Below are 13,610 nucleotides of genomic sequence, written 5' to 3'. Positions count from 1 at the left end.
TCCAGCCACTGGATCACGGGAGATGGCGAGGGCAGCTGAAATCAGCTTGAGACCCAAAACCAAGCCAGAGAAGTAGGTTTGCAGCTGCCTCTGCAAAGAGCCACCCACAGCCAAGAGGCCCCATCCCGCATCCAGGAGAACCTGAATGATCAAAACAAAGCCATTTCTGCGGGTTGAATCATCTCTTTGGTTTTCTCAAGCAACGCAGCAGCCCCCGGCCGGAGCCTTTGACGAGCCGAAAGTGAAACCACCACTAACAAAAGGGGAAGGTGCTCACTGAGCTCTCCTGGGCCTGTGTGGACAGACAGGCAAATACAAGCTTGGTGTGGGAGAAAACCTGCAAATATTTTTACTTTAATAAGCAGCCAGACAACCTCCAAACCCAATCACAGCACCTCCGGCTTCGTAACCCTGCTGGAACCATCCTGTACACCTCCAGACTCAAATCCTTTGCATTTTTGCTGTCAAAGCCCCAAAGCCTTTTCCCCCTTCTGTGTCCCAGCCACATGAAGATGGAGCTATAAAACTGTCCCTTCTGCAAGAGGATACGGAGAAGGGTGGGAGCAAGTGTTCAGCAGGGACACACACAGAAGAAAATAAAATACAAACGCAACCAAACTGTGCCCAACCAAACTGTGGGAAACCAAACCAACCTCACCAACACCAACACCAGCTCAGCCCCTCCACACATACTGCAAATGATGCTGGCCTGGCTGGCTGCATCCCCCATCCTTTGGCCACAGAGAGCTCAGCTCCCAAGCCAGCACCCCCTCCCCATGTGCTCAGCCAAATAAAACAGATCACTTACTTCGTGGCTCCCGGGGTCCATCTACAGTCACTTTGATGGCTCGGTGATAGGTGGCAACTTGGGTGGGGTTGGTGAACACGGTGATGGTCAGGGTGAAGCTTTTCCCTAAGGAGGGGGAGAAAACAAAAACAAGAGGAATGAGGAGATTCACGTGGGTCCCAGCTTTTGTGGGAGCAAAAAGCTCCTGTCGGAGCAAGCTCAGACACAAAATATCCACATCCACCAAACTCCAACACACATCATTTAATTTTATGAGACATTATTACTGAGACACAAAGCTCCCACTGGGGTTCAGCTGGCTGCAGCAGAGAGGCTTGGACCTGCTTCAGAGCAGGAGTCAAGACCTTCTTGGATGCAAAAGTCACTTGCTCCCCCTTCCCCTGTCCTGTCCCCATATCGACCCCTGCACTCACAGCAGCTTCCTGGTGCCTTCCCGCCTCAATGTTTCCCCTTTTCCCATGGGAATTCAGCTCTTAAATGTAGTGCTGGATGGAGGAGCCACTCCATGAAGGATGGATTTGGGGCCTGTTGTCCACCAAAAGCTCAAGCTGGTGAGATGACACCAGTCTGCAGGCAATGGGTGCCCAGGAATCAAGGTGGCTTTGGCCCCTCTAATGTGTGAGGACATTTGGAGGAGCTCTTGGCTGTACACCCACAGCTCATGGGCAGGGACTAGGGTCAGAAGCTGGAAATCACATAATAAGAGCTGAATCCATCCAGTTTTGGCCACCAAAAGTGGCTACCAGACAGGTGGCCCTGCCAGCCATGGGGACTGTTCTCCTCTCCCAGCCCTGACCCGAGAGCAGGAACCTGCTGCTGGGAAAGGGCTCAGCCCAAGGGGAGGCTCCAGGACAGCGGGGTCCATTCCCAGGCTGGTCCCCATGGGATGAGCCTCTGTTCTCCTGCAGCTTCCCCATATTCAGGAGTCTCCCGGGTAAAGGAGGGAGCCTGCAGAAATAATGGAGCCAGCGGCTCTAACTGGACCTCCCAAGAGCCATCACTGCGGGATTTCAAAGGTATCGAGTACTTGAGAGGTAGAAACCCCAGCAGGAATCAGGCTGGAAATGCCCATGCTATAGGCTGGACCTCCTCCAGTTTTTATTTCACAAATAAACACAATAAAAAAACCACCTTCTTTCCCTTTTCCCCAAAGGGATTAAGGGTTTCCAGATCCCAGCCATCCTCGATTAACAGGGTTGGATCTGAGAATATCCATAAGAAAAAAACCAAAAAAACCCCAACAACCTTTTTTATACAGCTAAAAGCAAAAAAAGAATAAACAGAAAATTAAAATTATCTGCTCCGGAGAATATCCTGCAATTATCCCAGGTGGGAGAGCTTCTCTGCAGGACAGACGGGGAGGAGATGGGGAGGAAAGGGCGGTGTGGGACTCCGGCTTTAAAGCAGACATCAAGCATCGAGCCGTGCTCTACCTCAGCTTTCTAAACAGCACTAAAGGCTGCACAAACCTTCAGCTGATTTGCTGCAGAAAAAGGAATTTTTTTAACCTCCCGCGTCCGATTTTAATCCCCAACCAAGCGGTCGCACAGAGAACCTGGAGGGAGGAGCTGGCGCTGCCGCAGCCTGCGGAGCACGAAGGCTCCCGGACGTCTGCACGGCCACATAAAAACCAACCAGCACCGAGGATTTATTGACAAAAAACGTTTGCAGAACCAAAGCACAGAGGGGGAGGTTTATTAGGAGCTATCATCTAGGAAATTCCAGGGGTGGGAGTCCCTTAGTTTGGATGTGTCCAGCTTGGGAAACATAATCCTCCCGCACGTCCGAGGAGCTGAGCCCAGCAGCTCTGTGTCCAACTTCCCTACCTACATCTGATATATATTTTTATTTTTTAATATTTTATTCTCCATGGGAAGCAACTTCCCTGCATTTCAGTCCCTCCTCTCGCTCACTGCAGATAAAAACACCTCTCCAGAGAGGACGGCTGCAGCACGGAGCCGGCCGGGCCATTTTTGCTCCTCTTAACAGCTCTCAAAAATCCTCCCATGAATAATAATAATAATAATAAAAATAAAAAGAATTATTACTCAATAGCATTTTTACTCGTTTCCCTCCTTCACAGGAAGCCGGACTGAGGTTCCTCATTCCCACCGTGCCCCCAGCATCCCTGCAATAGATGCGTGGGGCTGGATCCCAGCTCCTGGGTGGATTTGGGAGCAGCCAGAGCTCCGTGGGGGATTCATTTTATACGGTGCAATCTGAGCAGAAATTTTGGGGGGTTTTTTTGGATTTTTTTTGGGGGGGTTGGTTTTGTTGATTTTATTTTTTTTTTTTTTGAGGGAGTTTTGTTTTGTTTTTTGTTTTTCTCTTGCACGAAGAATAGCGGGAAACTGGTCCTTATCCCCTCGCCCCCCCCCCCCTTTTTTTTGTCTTGCACATGGAAATAGTAATTTAGGGTTTTTTGGGGGTGGGGGCGGGGGTGCATGGACCTGCTCTTCCCAGCTCACAATGCCGGACAATTATCCCGGACACGTAAATACTACTACTAATAATAATAATAATCCCCAATTCCAAATCATTTCAAGTCACGTTTTGAAAACGGCTGCTGATTTTCCAGGGCTCCTGCAGCCCAGGCTTTCACTGCGGGCACCTTTACAGATCCACATGTCCTCCCATCGGATTTACACCAGCATTTACACACAGCCAGAGCTCTGGTCCAACAGAAGGTTTTGCAGCGAATTCAGATTTCTGCCGAATCAACGAAACCAGCACCGAGCTTCCCGAGATGAAGCCAAAGTAAGGAAAGCAAACGTGACACCCCGAATAAAAATTCAATAGTAACGATTTTTCCCACTAAATCGGTCTGAAATAGCCCCTGGCCGGGAAAACACTGGGAACTAAACAAACACTTCACGCTACTGTGCCGTCTACACGCCAGCCCCAGGGAGCCCCGATGGGGTTATTCCTCTGCAAACAAAAGCCTCATCCCACAAGAAGATGTAAAAAATTAAAATAAATCAGCACTTGTGTTACACTCCTCCTTCCGAAGCCGGTTACAGCCAGCGGAGGTGTTTCCACTGCTGTGATGAGCGTTTGTTAGGGCTCTGCCCAGAGGAGCCCGTTCACCCAAGTGCTTTTTGAGAGTATGAACTGCTGGGAAATCAGAGCTTGTGAGTGCAGAGGAAGAAAGCTAATAATTCAAGCGTCAAGCTGAGATTGGGTTGCATTCAGTTTGTGTAAGGAGGATGAAAAAAAATAATTTCAAAATGACCCAAACCAAAAAGAAAAGAGCCTAAGAGAATAATTGATTACAGAAATGAAAGCTTAATTCATGAAAGCAAAACATTTTCCATCCATCAACCTGCAACCAGTTAAGTGGCGAGTTTTAAAGAAACTGCAATATGCAGAAGGAGCCAACAGGAAAAAGGAAATGTATGAAAGAATGTAAACTATTCAAGTTTCATAAAGAGGAACAAGTAAACAGTTATTACATGCAAATAATTCCTAACATCACTGCTTTTAATTAATGTGTACAAGTCAAAATACAACATCGTGTGTATACATTCAAAGTCTTTAAGAAAACGCTGTCACATGGCTATTAAAATACAATATTCCTGGTTTTGTTTACATGAACAATTAAGTGCTTCGTTCTGCAGTGCTTATTGGTGATGAAATGCTGAAATTCTATTTATACTACTTGAGACTCGGGTTCAATCTGGCCAGGAGGGATGGAGCAGAGGGAAGGGCCGGCGGGACTCTGCCCCCGACACCCGCTCAATATTTTCGGGGAATTTCTTTCCCTCTCCCCTGATGGCACAGTCTGATTTCCTTGAAGGTTTGCTTTAAAAAAGTCAGCAGCGCGATCCCTTCCAGGGAAGCGATGGAGCCTCTAAGGCTCTACGGACAGAAAGGAAAATTTCTCTCCCGTTTTTCTATGCAACAAGAGTGAAGAAAACGAGCGAATTATCCCCAAAACGGCTCCCGCATCACCCCATTGCAACAAGCCTTTTCGCACCTCTGGCTCCCCGCATTCTGGGATAATAATTGTACTTAAACCACTTGATTTTCCTCCCCATTTACAAACGAGCTACCAGGTGGGACATTGCCCCTAAGCTCATGCACCTGCGGGGAGGATGGAGGACCTCGGACCTCGAGAAATTTGGGGCGCTTTGGAGTGGGAGCTGCTCTGCAATCATTGCGAAGCTTTCACAGTGAGATTTTTATTTTATTTTTTTTTTCTCCACGGTCCTTTTCTGACACTCCAGGGACGAGCGGGGGCCGCTCCCGCAACCCCCCCGGCAACTGCTTCGGGGCTGAGGGGTTCCACCCCTGCTTGGCAAGCTCAGCCCGCAGTCACAAAACCACCGATCCACCAGAAACAAGCCGTTATAATAGAAAAATAAATAAAACCTTTTTCCCTCCCTTTCTTAAAAAAAAAAAAAACAAAACCAAACCAAACAAAAAAACCACCAAAAACCAACGAGATAAAAAAGCCAACCATTTTCTGGCCGGTACCTACCCCTGCCGCTTCTCCCAACAAATCTGAGGTCGTTAAATCTTGCTACTTGGTTTTTCATCACGGCAGAGGCGTTTCGAAGCTCCGCCGAGTAATTTTCGTCGTTCCCCGCCATCACCGTGACCACCGTCCCATCGGGCACATCTCCGAGGGCTACGACCTAGGGCAGGACCGGAGGAGTTTAGGCTAAAATTAATCGCCCTCGGAGTTAACCTGCCCTACAGTTTCCCCCCACAAAACCAAAGCAAAACCAAAAGCAACCCGAGCAGCCGGGGACAGCAGGAAAATCGGAGGAAGGGGGGAAATGCGCTTATAAAGGGTTAAAAGGAGCGAGGGGATTCCACGGGACGTGGGGGAATTCCCGCTGGGCTTTTATTTTGTTTAAGGGAAAATAAAACGATGAGGACCAGGATTCCGAAGCTCCGCGCCCGGACCAGGGAAGCCGGCGGGGCTGCGCGGCCGCGGAGGTGAACGCGGAGCCTGCACCCGGCTAGCGGATAAAGGCCCTACCTACCCGGGGAGAAGCCACCCGAGCCCCCGGCGCTAGGACGGCGGGGGGAACCCGGTTTGCAAACCCGCATCCCACCTCCCGGGGACTCCGCTACCGTCCTGCCCGGCTTCTCTCGCCTCTCCTCCCACTGATTCTTCGGTTCCAGCCCTGTTCCCCCAAGCCCCGGGGGCCCAGCGGGGATGCCCAGCCCAGGGGTGCCCCGTCGGGTACTGTAGCGGCCGCGGAGAGCCCGGGCAGTGCAGCCCGGTGTCAGGCGCTTCAGTTCTTCGCTTTTTTTGTTGCAGATTAGATCTCCCTTCCATGCCTCTCGCTCCCTCTCCCAAGGAAAGTAATTAACCTCCACTCTCATTAAACTTCAAAGTCGCCCGAGAGCTCCTAACTGTACGGAATATCTAAGATGCTGTGACCGCGGGGCAATGCGGAGACTTGATTAAAAATAATAAACCGAGCTCCCTTGAAGGTGATGTCAGGAGCGAGTTAAAGCGAAAGGGGCGGAGGGAAAGAGGCGAATGGGTCGGGACGAAGGGCAAGCCTGGAGCCCAGCCGGTCCCTCCGAGCTACCTGCCCGGTCACAGCCCTTCCCGCAGCTCCCGAGCTTACCTTGAAGGCGACGGGCAGCGTCTTGTTGCACCTCCAGTGAGACGGCAGCACCGAGCACAAGAAGTTGGGGCTGTCGGTGCGCACCAGTTCGCCGGCGTGGTCGGCCAATACATCCACGACGGAGCGGACTTCGGGCCGAGCCCGGGCGCCCGGTGCGGGACCCCCCAGCGCCCCGCTGTTCTCGCCCATCTTACCGCAGGGGAAGGCCGTGGAGGGGGGTGTGAAGCGCCTGCTGGTGCTCGGGTCTACGGGAATACGCATCACAACGGCGGGCGTCAGGGAGCCGCCGCGGCCGGGGGGTACGAGGTGAGACCCGGCGGGGCCCGGCGCCCACCGCTCGGTTGCGGAGGGGCTCGGTTGCGGGGGGAGGCGGCGGGGGCAGCGGCGGCCGGGCCCCGCGCTGCCTTGCTCTGTCCCGGCAGATCGCCGTCCTCGGTAGGGCGGCGAGAAGTAAACGCTGCGTGGTTTTCGTTCCCGCCCGGTTGCTGCGGGTTTTTTCCCCGGTGGTTTCGCTGCGGTCTCGTCCGCCCCGCCTGGGGAAAGGCGGCGCGGAGCCCCGGCAAAGCCACGTCGCGGCCGGGCACCCTGGACTGCTGGCGGGTTCCCTCGGCCGGGCAGCCCCGAAACCAGCTCCTGAGTGTCCGTCGCGCCGCCCGGTACCGTATTTACTGCCGAGCCCGGGGGGGGGCGGGACGCGCCCTGACGGACGGGCCGGTTTGCCAACGGGAGGGCTCCGGGGTCCCTTCTTCCCACCCACCACTCGGCTCCCGCGGGGCGAGGGGGAGGGACCACATCACAAAGAGGCGTGGTCAATGCGAAATAGGCGTGGTCTGTGGACAAGAGGCGTGGAAAACATAATCCACGCCCCCAGTGGAAACCCGGCGGGGCGGGCGCACGTCGGGGCCCCGGTGGCTTCTTGCCGCCGACGCCGCCGGACGGTTTTGGGGCGCCATGGGGCTGGTTTGGGACTGAAGCCGCCGGGCAGAGCAGCAGGGAGTACCCGGGAGCCCCGTCCCCTCGCAACCAAGCGCTCCAGCTGCCCACCCTCCCCTTCGCTGGGGGCATGAGGGCAGCGGACCGGAGACCACCGGCACACGCGTCCCCGAGGGGAGCAGCTTTCCCCACGGCCTGTGCTGAAAACCGCTGTTCCCCAACCTCCACCTATCGGCTTTCCCTCACCCCAAAAAACTGAAAACCGCCTCGATCTCCCGCGGTCCCGGGGCGTCCGCAGCGCCCGGCGCCCCCGGCAGCTCCCCCGGGTTTGTGGCTGCGGGCAGGACCAGTGGCTCCAAACCGGAATCGTTGGCGAGAAAATTCGTGGCGAAGCCACCGGTTCCGCGGGAACACAACGACGGCCGCGGTTCGCTCCGCTCCGCGGCTGCCCGCGGGTACCCGGCTGCGGCAACCCCCAGCCGCGGGGTGGGCGGGGGGCAGAACCGGGGCAGAACCAGGGCAGAACCGGGTGGGCGAGTCGGAGGTTTCCTTGCCCGCGCTGCCCGTCTGTGTCCTGGCTCCGCTGAGCGCTGCCGGTGGGTCCGTCGGAGCGGAGCCGGCCTGGCCGCAGCGTTCCCGGCTCCGCGCTGAGGGGTGTGAGCCGCGGATTTCCTTAAAACAAACAAAAATCAACCCCAATATTTTCCTTTTTTCTCCTTTCCTGACTCCCCTGCGCAAACCAATGAAACATTTTCCTCCGCAAGCCTCAATGCGCGGCGGGGCATGCCCGGGCTCTGCATCCCGCAAGACCCGAAAAAAACCCAAACCCGTGTTTGTCCAAAACAAAGAAAAATAGCTTGGTTTTGGTTTTGGTTTTTTTGGTTGTTTTGTTTTGTTTAGTTTTTTAACTCGGAAGAGAGGAGGTTTCCTGTCGGCTGCGCCCCGTTACCAACCGGGGCAGCGCCGGTGGCAGCACCGGGAGAGCCGAGCCCGTCGAGCCGGTGCCCCGGGCTCAGATCCAAGCTCAATCGGCACCGGGAAGTGCCGGGTCTCCGGCCGGTATCCCCGCATGTCGGGCTGTCTCCCGCAATTACCGGCGTTGAAGTTCTGCCCTTTTTAGGTGAAAGCGGTCCCCGGGTTTAGTTCTGTATTTCACCCCCACTCAGTAGCGAGGAGGACCCACGCAAAAGCCGGCGCGGGGGACAAGAGCTGCGGGACCTGCCGGGCCGGGTTGCTGCGGCCCCACCCTGGGGTTTGCCGGGGGCTCGGGGGCACGACCCCATCCCGGTTACCCCCCCCCGTACTCCCTGGGGAGTTGGGGGGACGGAGAGAGATGCGCGGGGGTGACAGTGCGCGTGCGCTGCAGTGCGGTGTCACCGCCGCTAGTCAGCGCCGAGGCTCCGCCGTGGCTAGCGGTGGCTCCGTGACGGGGCGGGCGCGACGACGGGGGACCGGGCCCGACCCCGTCCGAAAGCAAGGGAGGCAAGGCTGTGGCCTCTGCCCACGGCCGAACCGACCACCCTGGGGCTATCCCTGCCTTTGCCCCAGCCGCTTCCCTCTGCAGCCCTGGGGGTGTCACCCGGTCACAACCCCCTCGGGGCTTCAGCCCCGGAGCCGTTCAGGGCGGGTGTCCCCGCAGGGGATGCTTGCACGGTCCTTCAAGGTGGTACGATCGGGTTCGATCTCAGCAGGATAGCGCAATGCTTGTTTTCAGGTTTCTCGGCTTTAAATTGCCTTTAAATTCCCGTTCAGTGTCTGCTCCCAGCCCTGTCACCTGCGAATTTCTCTAATCACAGAATCACAGCATGGTGGGAATCAGAAGGGACTCCTGGAGGTCATCACCAACCCCTGCCAAAGCAGGGTCACCCAGAGCAGGTTGTGCAGGATCACCTTCAGGCAGGTTTGAAATATATCCAAAGACTTCACAACCTCTCTGGGCAGCCCCTTCCAGTGCTCCCACTTTGCACTGGGACCAACCCTTTGGAAAGCACACTTAATTACATCCCCTCCGTGTCCTCAGAGCAACACACAAATGATTCCCATAGGTCTGGCCATTCCCAGCCGTGCAGGGTACCCCGTCCTGCTCCCTCCTCAAAAGCCCCCTCCTCTCGGGCCCCCTCTTTCCTCCAGCCCTCACTTCTTGTCTTCAGGGTCGTGGGATGCAAACTCCCACCCGTGACCCATCCTGTGGCCCTGTACTTCCCTGCAGGTGCAAAGCCCATCGCCGATCTGCCACGATACAAACCACGACCCAGAACACAGGGCAGCAGCAAACCAGGCTCCCCTCAGCCTCAAATCAACCGGGGAACTCTGGAGGTGCAGAGCTCAACAAAGCAACCCAGAGGCTGTATCTGCACAGAGGTGTTCAAGACAGCAAAACCATCCTGGAGCTCTGGGCATCCCTGTGCCCTCACTGGAATTCACTTTCATTTAAGTTCTCCTTTCCGGCACAGAGGGATTCAGAGCCTCAAACTGGGACAAACCTCTCCCCGTTCCCATTTGCTGCAAACCAGGAGACATTGACACGTGGGGATTATTCCTCCACCACCACCCCCCTGCACTCCGGAGGAGGTTAACGGAGGAAAAGACCCGGGATTTGCACCGGCCTCTTTCCAAATGCTCAAAAGCTACTGTTCACATCGCAGGGAGGTCAGCAGCTCTTTAAATCATTACTCGCTGGGATTACTTCCCTTACAGACTCCTCCGGAGTTTGTAATTCATTTGAGCTGCTATTTAGCAGCAGAGCCGTTCCTTTCGAGGGCGAGGAAGCGAGCTCAGAGGCTTTATAGGAAGCTTTCTATTAAAAATCCATTGCAAACTCTGCTTCAGACCTCTCAGGAGCACGGCACGCAGTAGGGCCAGGCGGGCGTCTGGATCTATTTTGTAGTTAAGGGAAGGGGATCTGAGAGCAGCACGCAGGGAGGGAGCGTGCTATTCATTCATAAATCAAACAACAGATGCTGAGTCCAATGGGGTGCGCCATGGTGACAGTTTTTAACCCCTGACTGTCACCGCTAAAACGGGCTCTCTCCCCCCCCCCCCCCCCCTCCCCGCCCCCCGGGGCAATTACGGGCACTGCGGGGAGAGGATCCTGCGGGAGGAAGCTGCGGGGCTCAGGGGAAGGAATAAAGGGAAACTGCCAGGGGGGAAAAGGCAGTGGCTGCCCCAGACATAACGCAGGGGGATGCCTGTGCTCGGCGAAGGAGCAGCCGTGGGAATGGACTGTTGACGACTCCAGCAGAGCTGCACCAGGCTCTGGGCTGCACCTGGGCTTGGGCCATACCCGCAGAGGGGGTAATCCCGCTCAGCACCGGCTTCTCTGGCCAGGGATGCAGCCTGGGATAAGATCCTGAACCTGGACATTGATTAACCCCACAGCTGCCCAAATTCACATGTCTGTGCACAGCCCCAGCCCTAGTGCCTGGTGGCCAGAATCCTCGTTTGGGGCAGCAAGAGGAGGAGGAAGGCTTTAGCAAGAGTTTCAGATTCTGGCGTGAGTCCCCTCAGAAAATCTACCTGAGATTCCCAGCTGGTTGCCTGGGACCAAGTGTCATTCATCATCGTTTAAAGGATTAGAAATGTGACCAGGGAAGTAGTTGCTGACTCTCCCTACAGCTTTGGAGCTTGCCTGTCCTGCCCCTTCTCCCCATTTTATACCAGGATGTTTAATTATCTGTCCTTACTTCAATCAGCATCCCCAGGGAGACACTCCAAGGGTGTGTGCACCCACCCACATGTCCTCAGCCACAACCAGAGTGAAGAGCTCCCAGCACACACACTGGGATGGATCAAGAGCAATGCTGCTGCTGTCAGAGGAATTTATCAGCCCTAAAATCCCCTGAGGGGGAGCCAGGACCCAAGCACCCACCACTGCCCCCAGACCCAGCCTTTGCCACAGCAGAAATCCCTGAGCCTCTACAGCATCAGTGGGATGAGATGGAGTTTTACAAAAGCTGCAAAGTGACTTAGGAGCACGAGTGCCATTGACGTGAATCCTGTGGTTCTGAAGTCACCAAAGTGCCATTCTTCATTGTTCGGGCCGGCGGTTCTGCTCTCTCTACATCAGCCCAAGCATGTTCAGGGCTCACATCCTCTGTGCTATTGATAGCACGGCCGAGCTTTTTGGAGCGTGGGTCCCATCTGCCACTTCCACTCCTCTTTAAAAGATCCTAATGACTGTCAGATCCTTTTAGTTCTTAATTAATTTCAGAGTTCAACTGCAAATAGGAAACAAGGCAGCTTTTGCCCTTACGCATATGAATATTACTGTTCCATTTAATGTGGTTACTGGTGGAATGCTGTTATTCATTCCTGCCTGCAATAAAAGCCACATGTTTTTAAAACTTTGCACTTGAAAAAACTTTTAGGAAAGAAATCAAGTATGTTTTGTATGCATGGCATGAGATAAAACCTAGTCATAAATATTCAAAGAACAGTTAGAGCTTTATGCTTGATTTAAACAAGTGAACAGAGGAGTACGACGGTTGGAGTACGTGGAGAATGAAAGGCCAATGAGCCTGTAAGAATGTGCTTATGCAGAGAAAAGCAACTATTCATGCAAAGGTTATGGAGCACCTAAGGACATCCCATCTCTCCCCCCCAAAATGCCCAAAGGTGGATAACGCAACTGCAAACATTGGGCTTTGTTCAGAGCTCTTCAGGTTCATGGGAGTTTGTCCCTCTTAGGGGGTTTCAGAGGAGTCTTGGGGGGGGGGGAGGGTGATGCCTCACGTCAGATCCTATGGGGAACGAGGTCTCTTCTTGCATGGAGACATCTTCAACATCTCCAGTTTTCACGCTGGAAAGTCATAGTGAACATTTCAAGAGGCACCTGAACAGACCTTCCCTGGAGTCCTCTAGGGAAGCTCCAGCACAACCAAAACCACACGGGAAGGGATTCCCCACAGGGGCCTGGGCAGTGCCCATCCCATGTCTGAGCCCCAGGGTGGTGCTGAGTTCTTCAAAACCCAAAATGCGACGAGGGGAGAAATTAAAAAAAAAAAAAAAAATTCCAAAGGAAAGAAAAAGGGGAAACGTCTGGATGGTGTAAAGAGGAACTGAAAGGCACATGACGAGGAGAAAAGTACGATGTGATTTCTAATTTCGAGGAGAGACACTCAGAGGAGTCACGGAAGGGCTTCCAGGCAGAGAGCCGAGGGCTGGGACGCAGGGAAATCCTCCTGCACGTGCTGAGCAAAGCACTCTTGCAACACAAAAAGGCTGCAGAAAGCCAGTTCTTGCCTCAGAAAATAGCCATGATTTGGCAAAACTGCCCCGTTGTCTGTCCCCAACCCTGGTGAGGTGGGAAAATCAAGCTCCTGTCCCCAGAGGGGGGCTGGATGTACAATGGGACTTCTCAAAGAGCATTTATTAATGTGATTGCCTACAGCCCGGCCCAAAACATTGAGGTGATGGTATTAGGTGGGTGCTCAGTGCTCCTGTGGTTTGCAGGGCAAAGGGGACCTTGTGGGGACCCTCAGGGATGGGTGCTGCACCCACACAGCAGCTGAGGCAGGTGCTGGAGGTCCAGCAGGGCTGTGCTGAGCTCAGAGTCATCCTGCTGGGGAAGTCAAACATCAAGAGAGGGAAAATGAATCCTGGGAAGTGCCCCTGTTCCTACAGGTTCACTTGCCTCCCTGCAAAGCACCGTGGGCAAACCTCAGCCAGAGATCTCACTGATGCCCCCTGGGATTTAGGAGTTCATCTTCCCCTGGGAGGGCAGGTGTCAGGCTCTGGTGTCAGGCAGGGAACTCCAATTTCCCCAAGATGCAGCATCTTGGGGTCATGTCCCAGCAAAAGCAGCTTTACAAGCAAGTGCAAACACCCTGTAGCCATTTAACTTCCTTGTGGGACATCACAAAGGGCACCCAGCTCAGTCACCCCACTGATTCAAGAGCCCTGGACACCCCTCTAACCAGGCAGCCCACAGAGCCCACAGATGACCTTTCCATGGTGGCCTCATGCATCACTCGTGTCTGGCTCTGAAAAGGATGACAGGGTTGTGTCACCTCATGCTGGCTGACCACAGGGCAGCTGAGATGCCCCGTGGCACCTTTGCTAAATTTCCAAAGCTTGGAATATCCTCTGGTTTGCACATTCACAGTGGCACCAGCAGAGGCATCTCCTCCCCTCCTGCCCCAGCCCCAGTGCTCTCCCCATCTTCCCCCTGGGGTGGTTCCCTCATTTCTCCTGCCTGGGCTGAGTCCTGCTGGCAGCAGAGCTGGGGGGTTGGGAGGGAGCCAGATCACAGGAGGTGCTTTAGAAACCCGTGGTTTCCAAAT

General features: G+C 54.5%; 1 protein-coding gene across 1 annotated transcript in view; it reads right to left on the bottom strand.

Moving 5' to 3' along the window:
* Nucleotides 1–6,733, bottom strand: part of RUNX3 (RUNX family transcription factor 3) — a 35,749-nt gene extending 29,016 nt beyond the window's left edge. The window contains 3 exon segments of the mRNA XM_030464428.1: nucleotides 809–913; nucleotides 5,289–5,445; nucleotides 6,397–6,733. Of these exon segments, the coding sequence (XP_030320288.1) occupies nucleotides 809–913; nucleotides 5,289–5,445; nucleotides 6,397–6,657 (523 nt within the window). The 5' untranslated portion in view covers nucleotides 6,658–6,733.
* Between the last annotated feature and the right edge of the window lie 6,877 nt (nucleotides 6,734–13,610).

The sequence above is a fragment of the Calypte anna genome, chromosome 23 (assembly GCF_003957555.1).
Source record: "Calypte anna isolate BGI_N300 chromosome 23, bCalAnn1_v1.p, whole genome shotgun sequence".
Lineage (NCBI taxonomy): Eukaryota > Metazoa > Chordata > Aves > Apodiformes > Trochilidae > Calypte > Calypte anna.
This window is presented reverse-complemented; position numbering and strand designations above follow the sequence as displayed.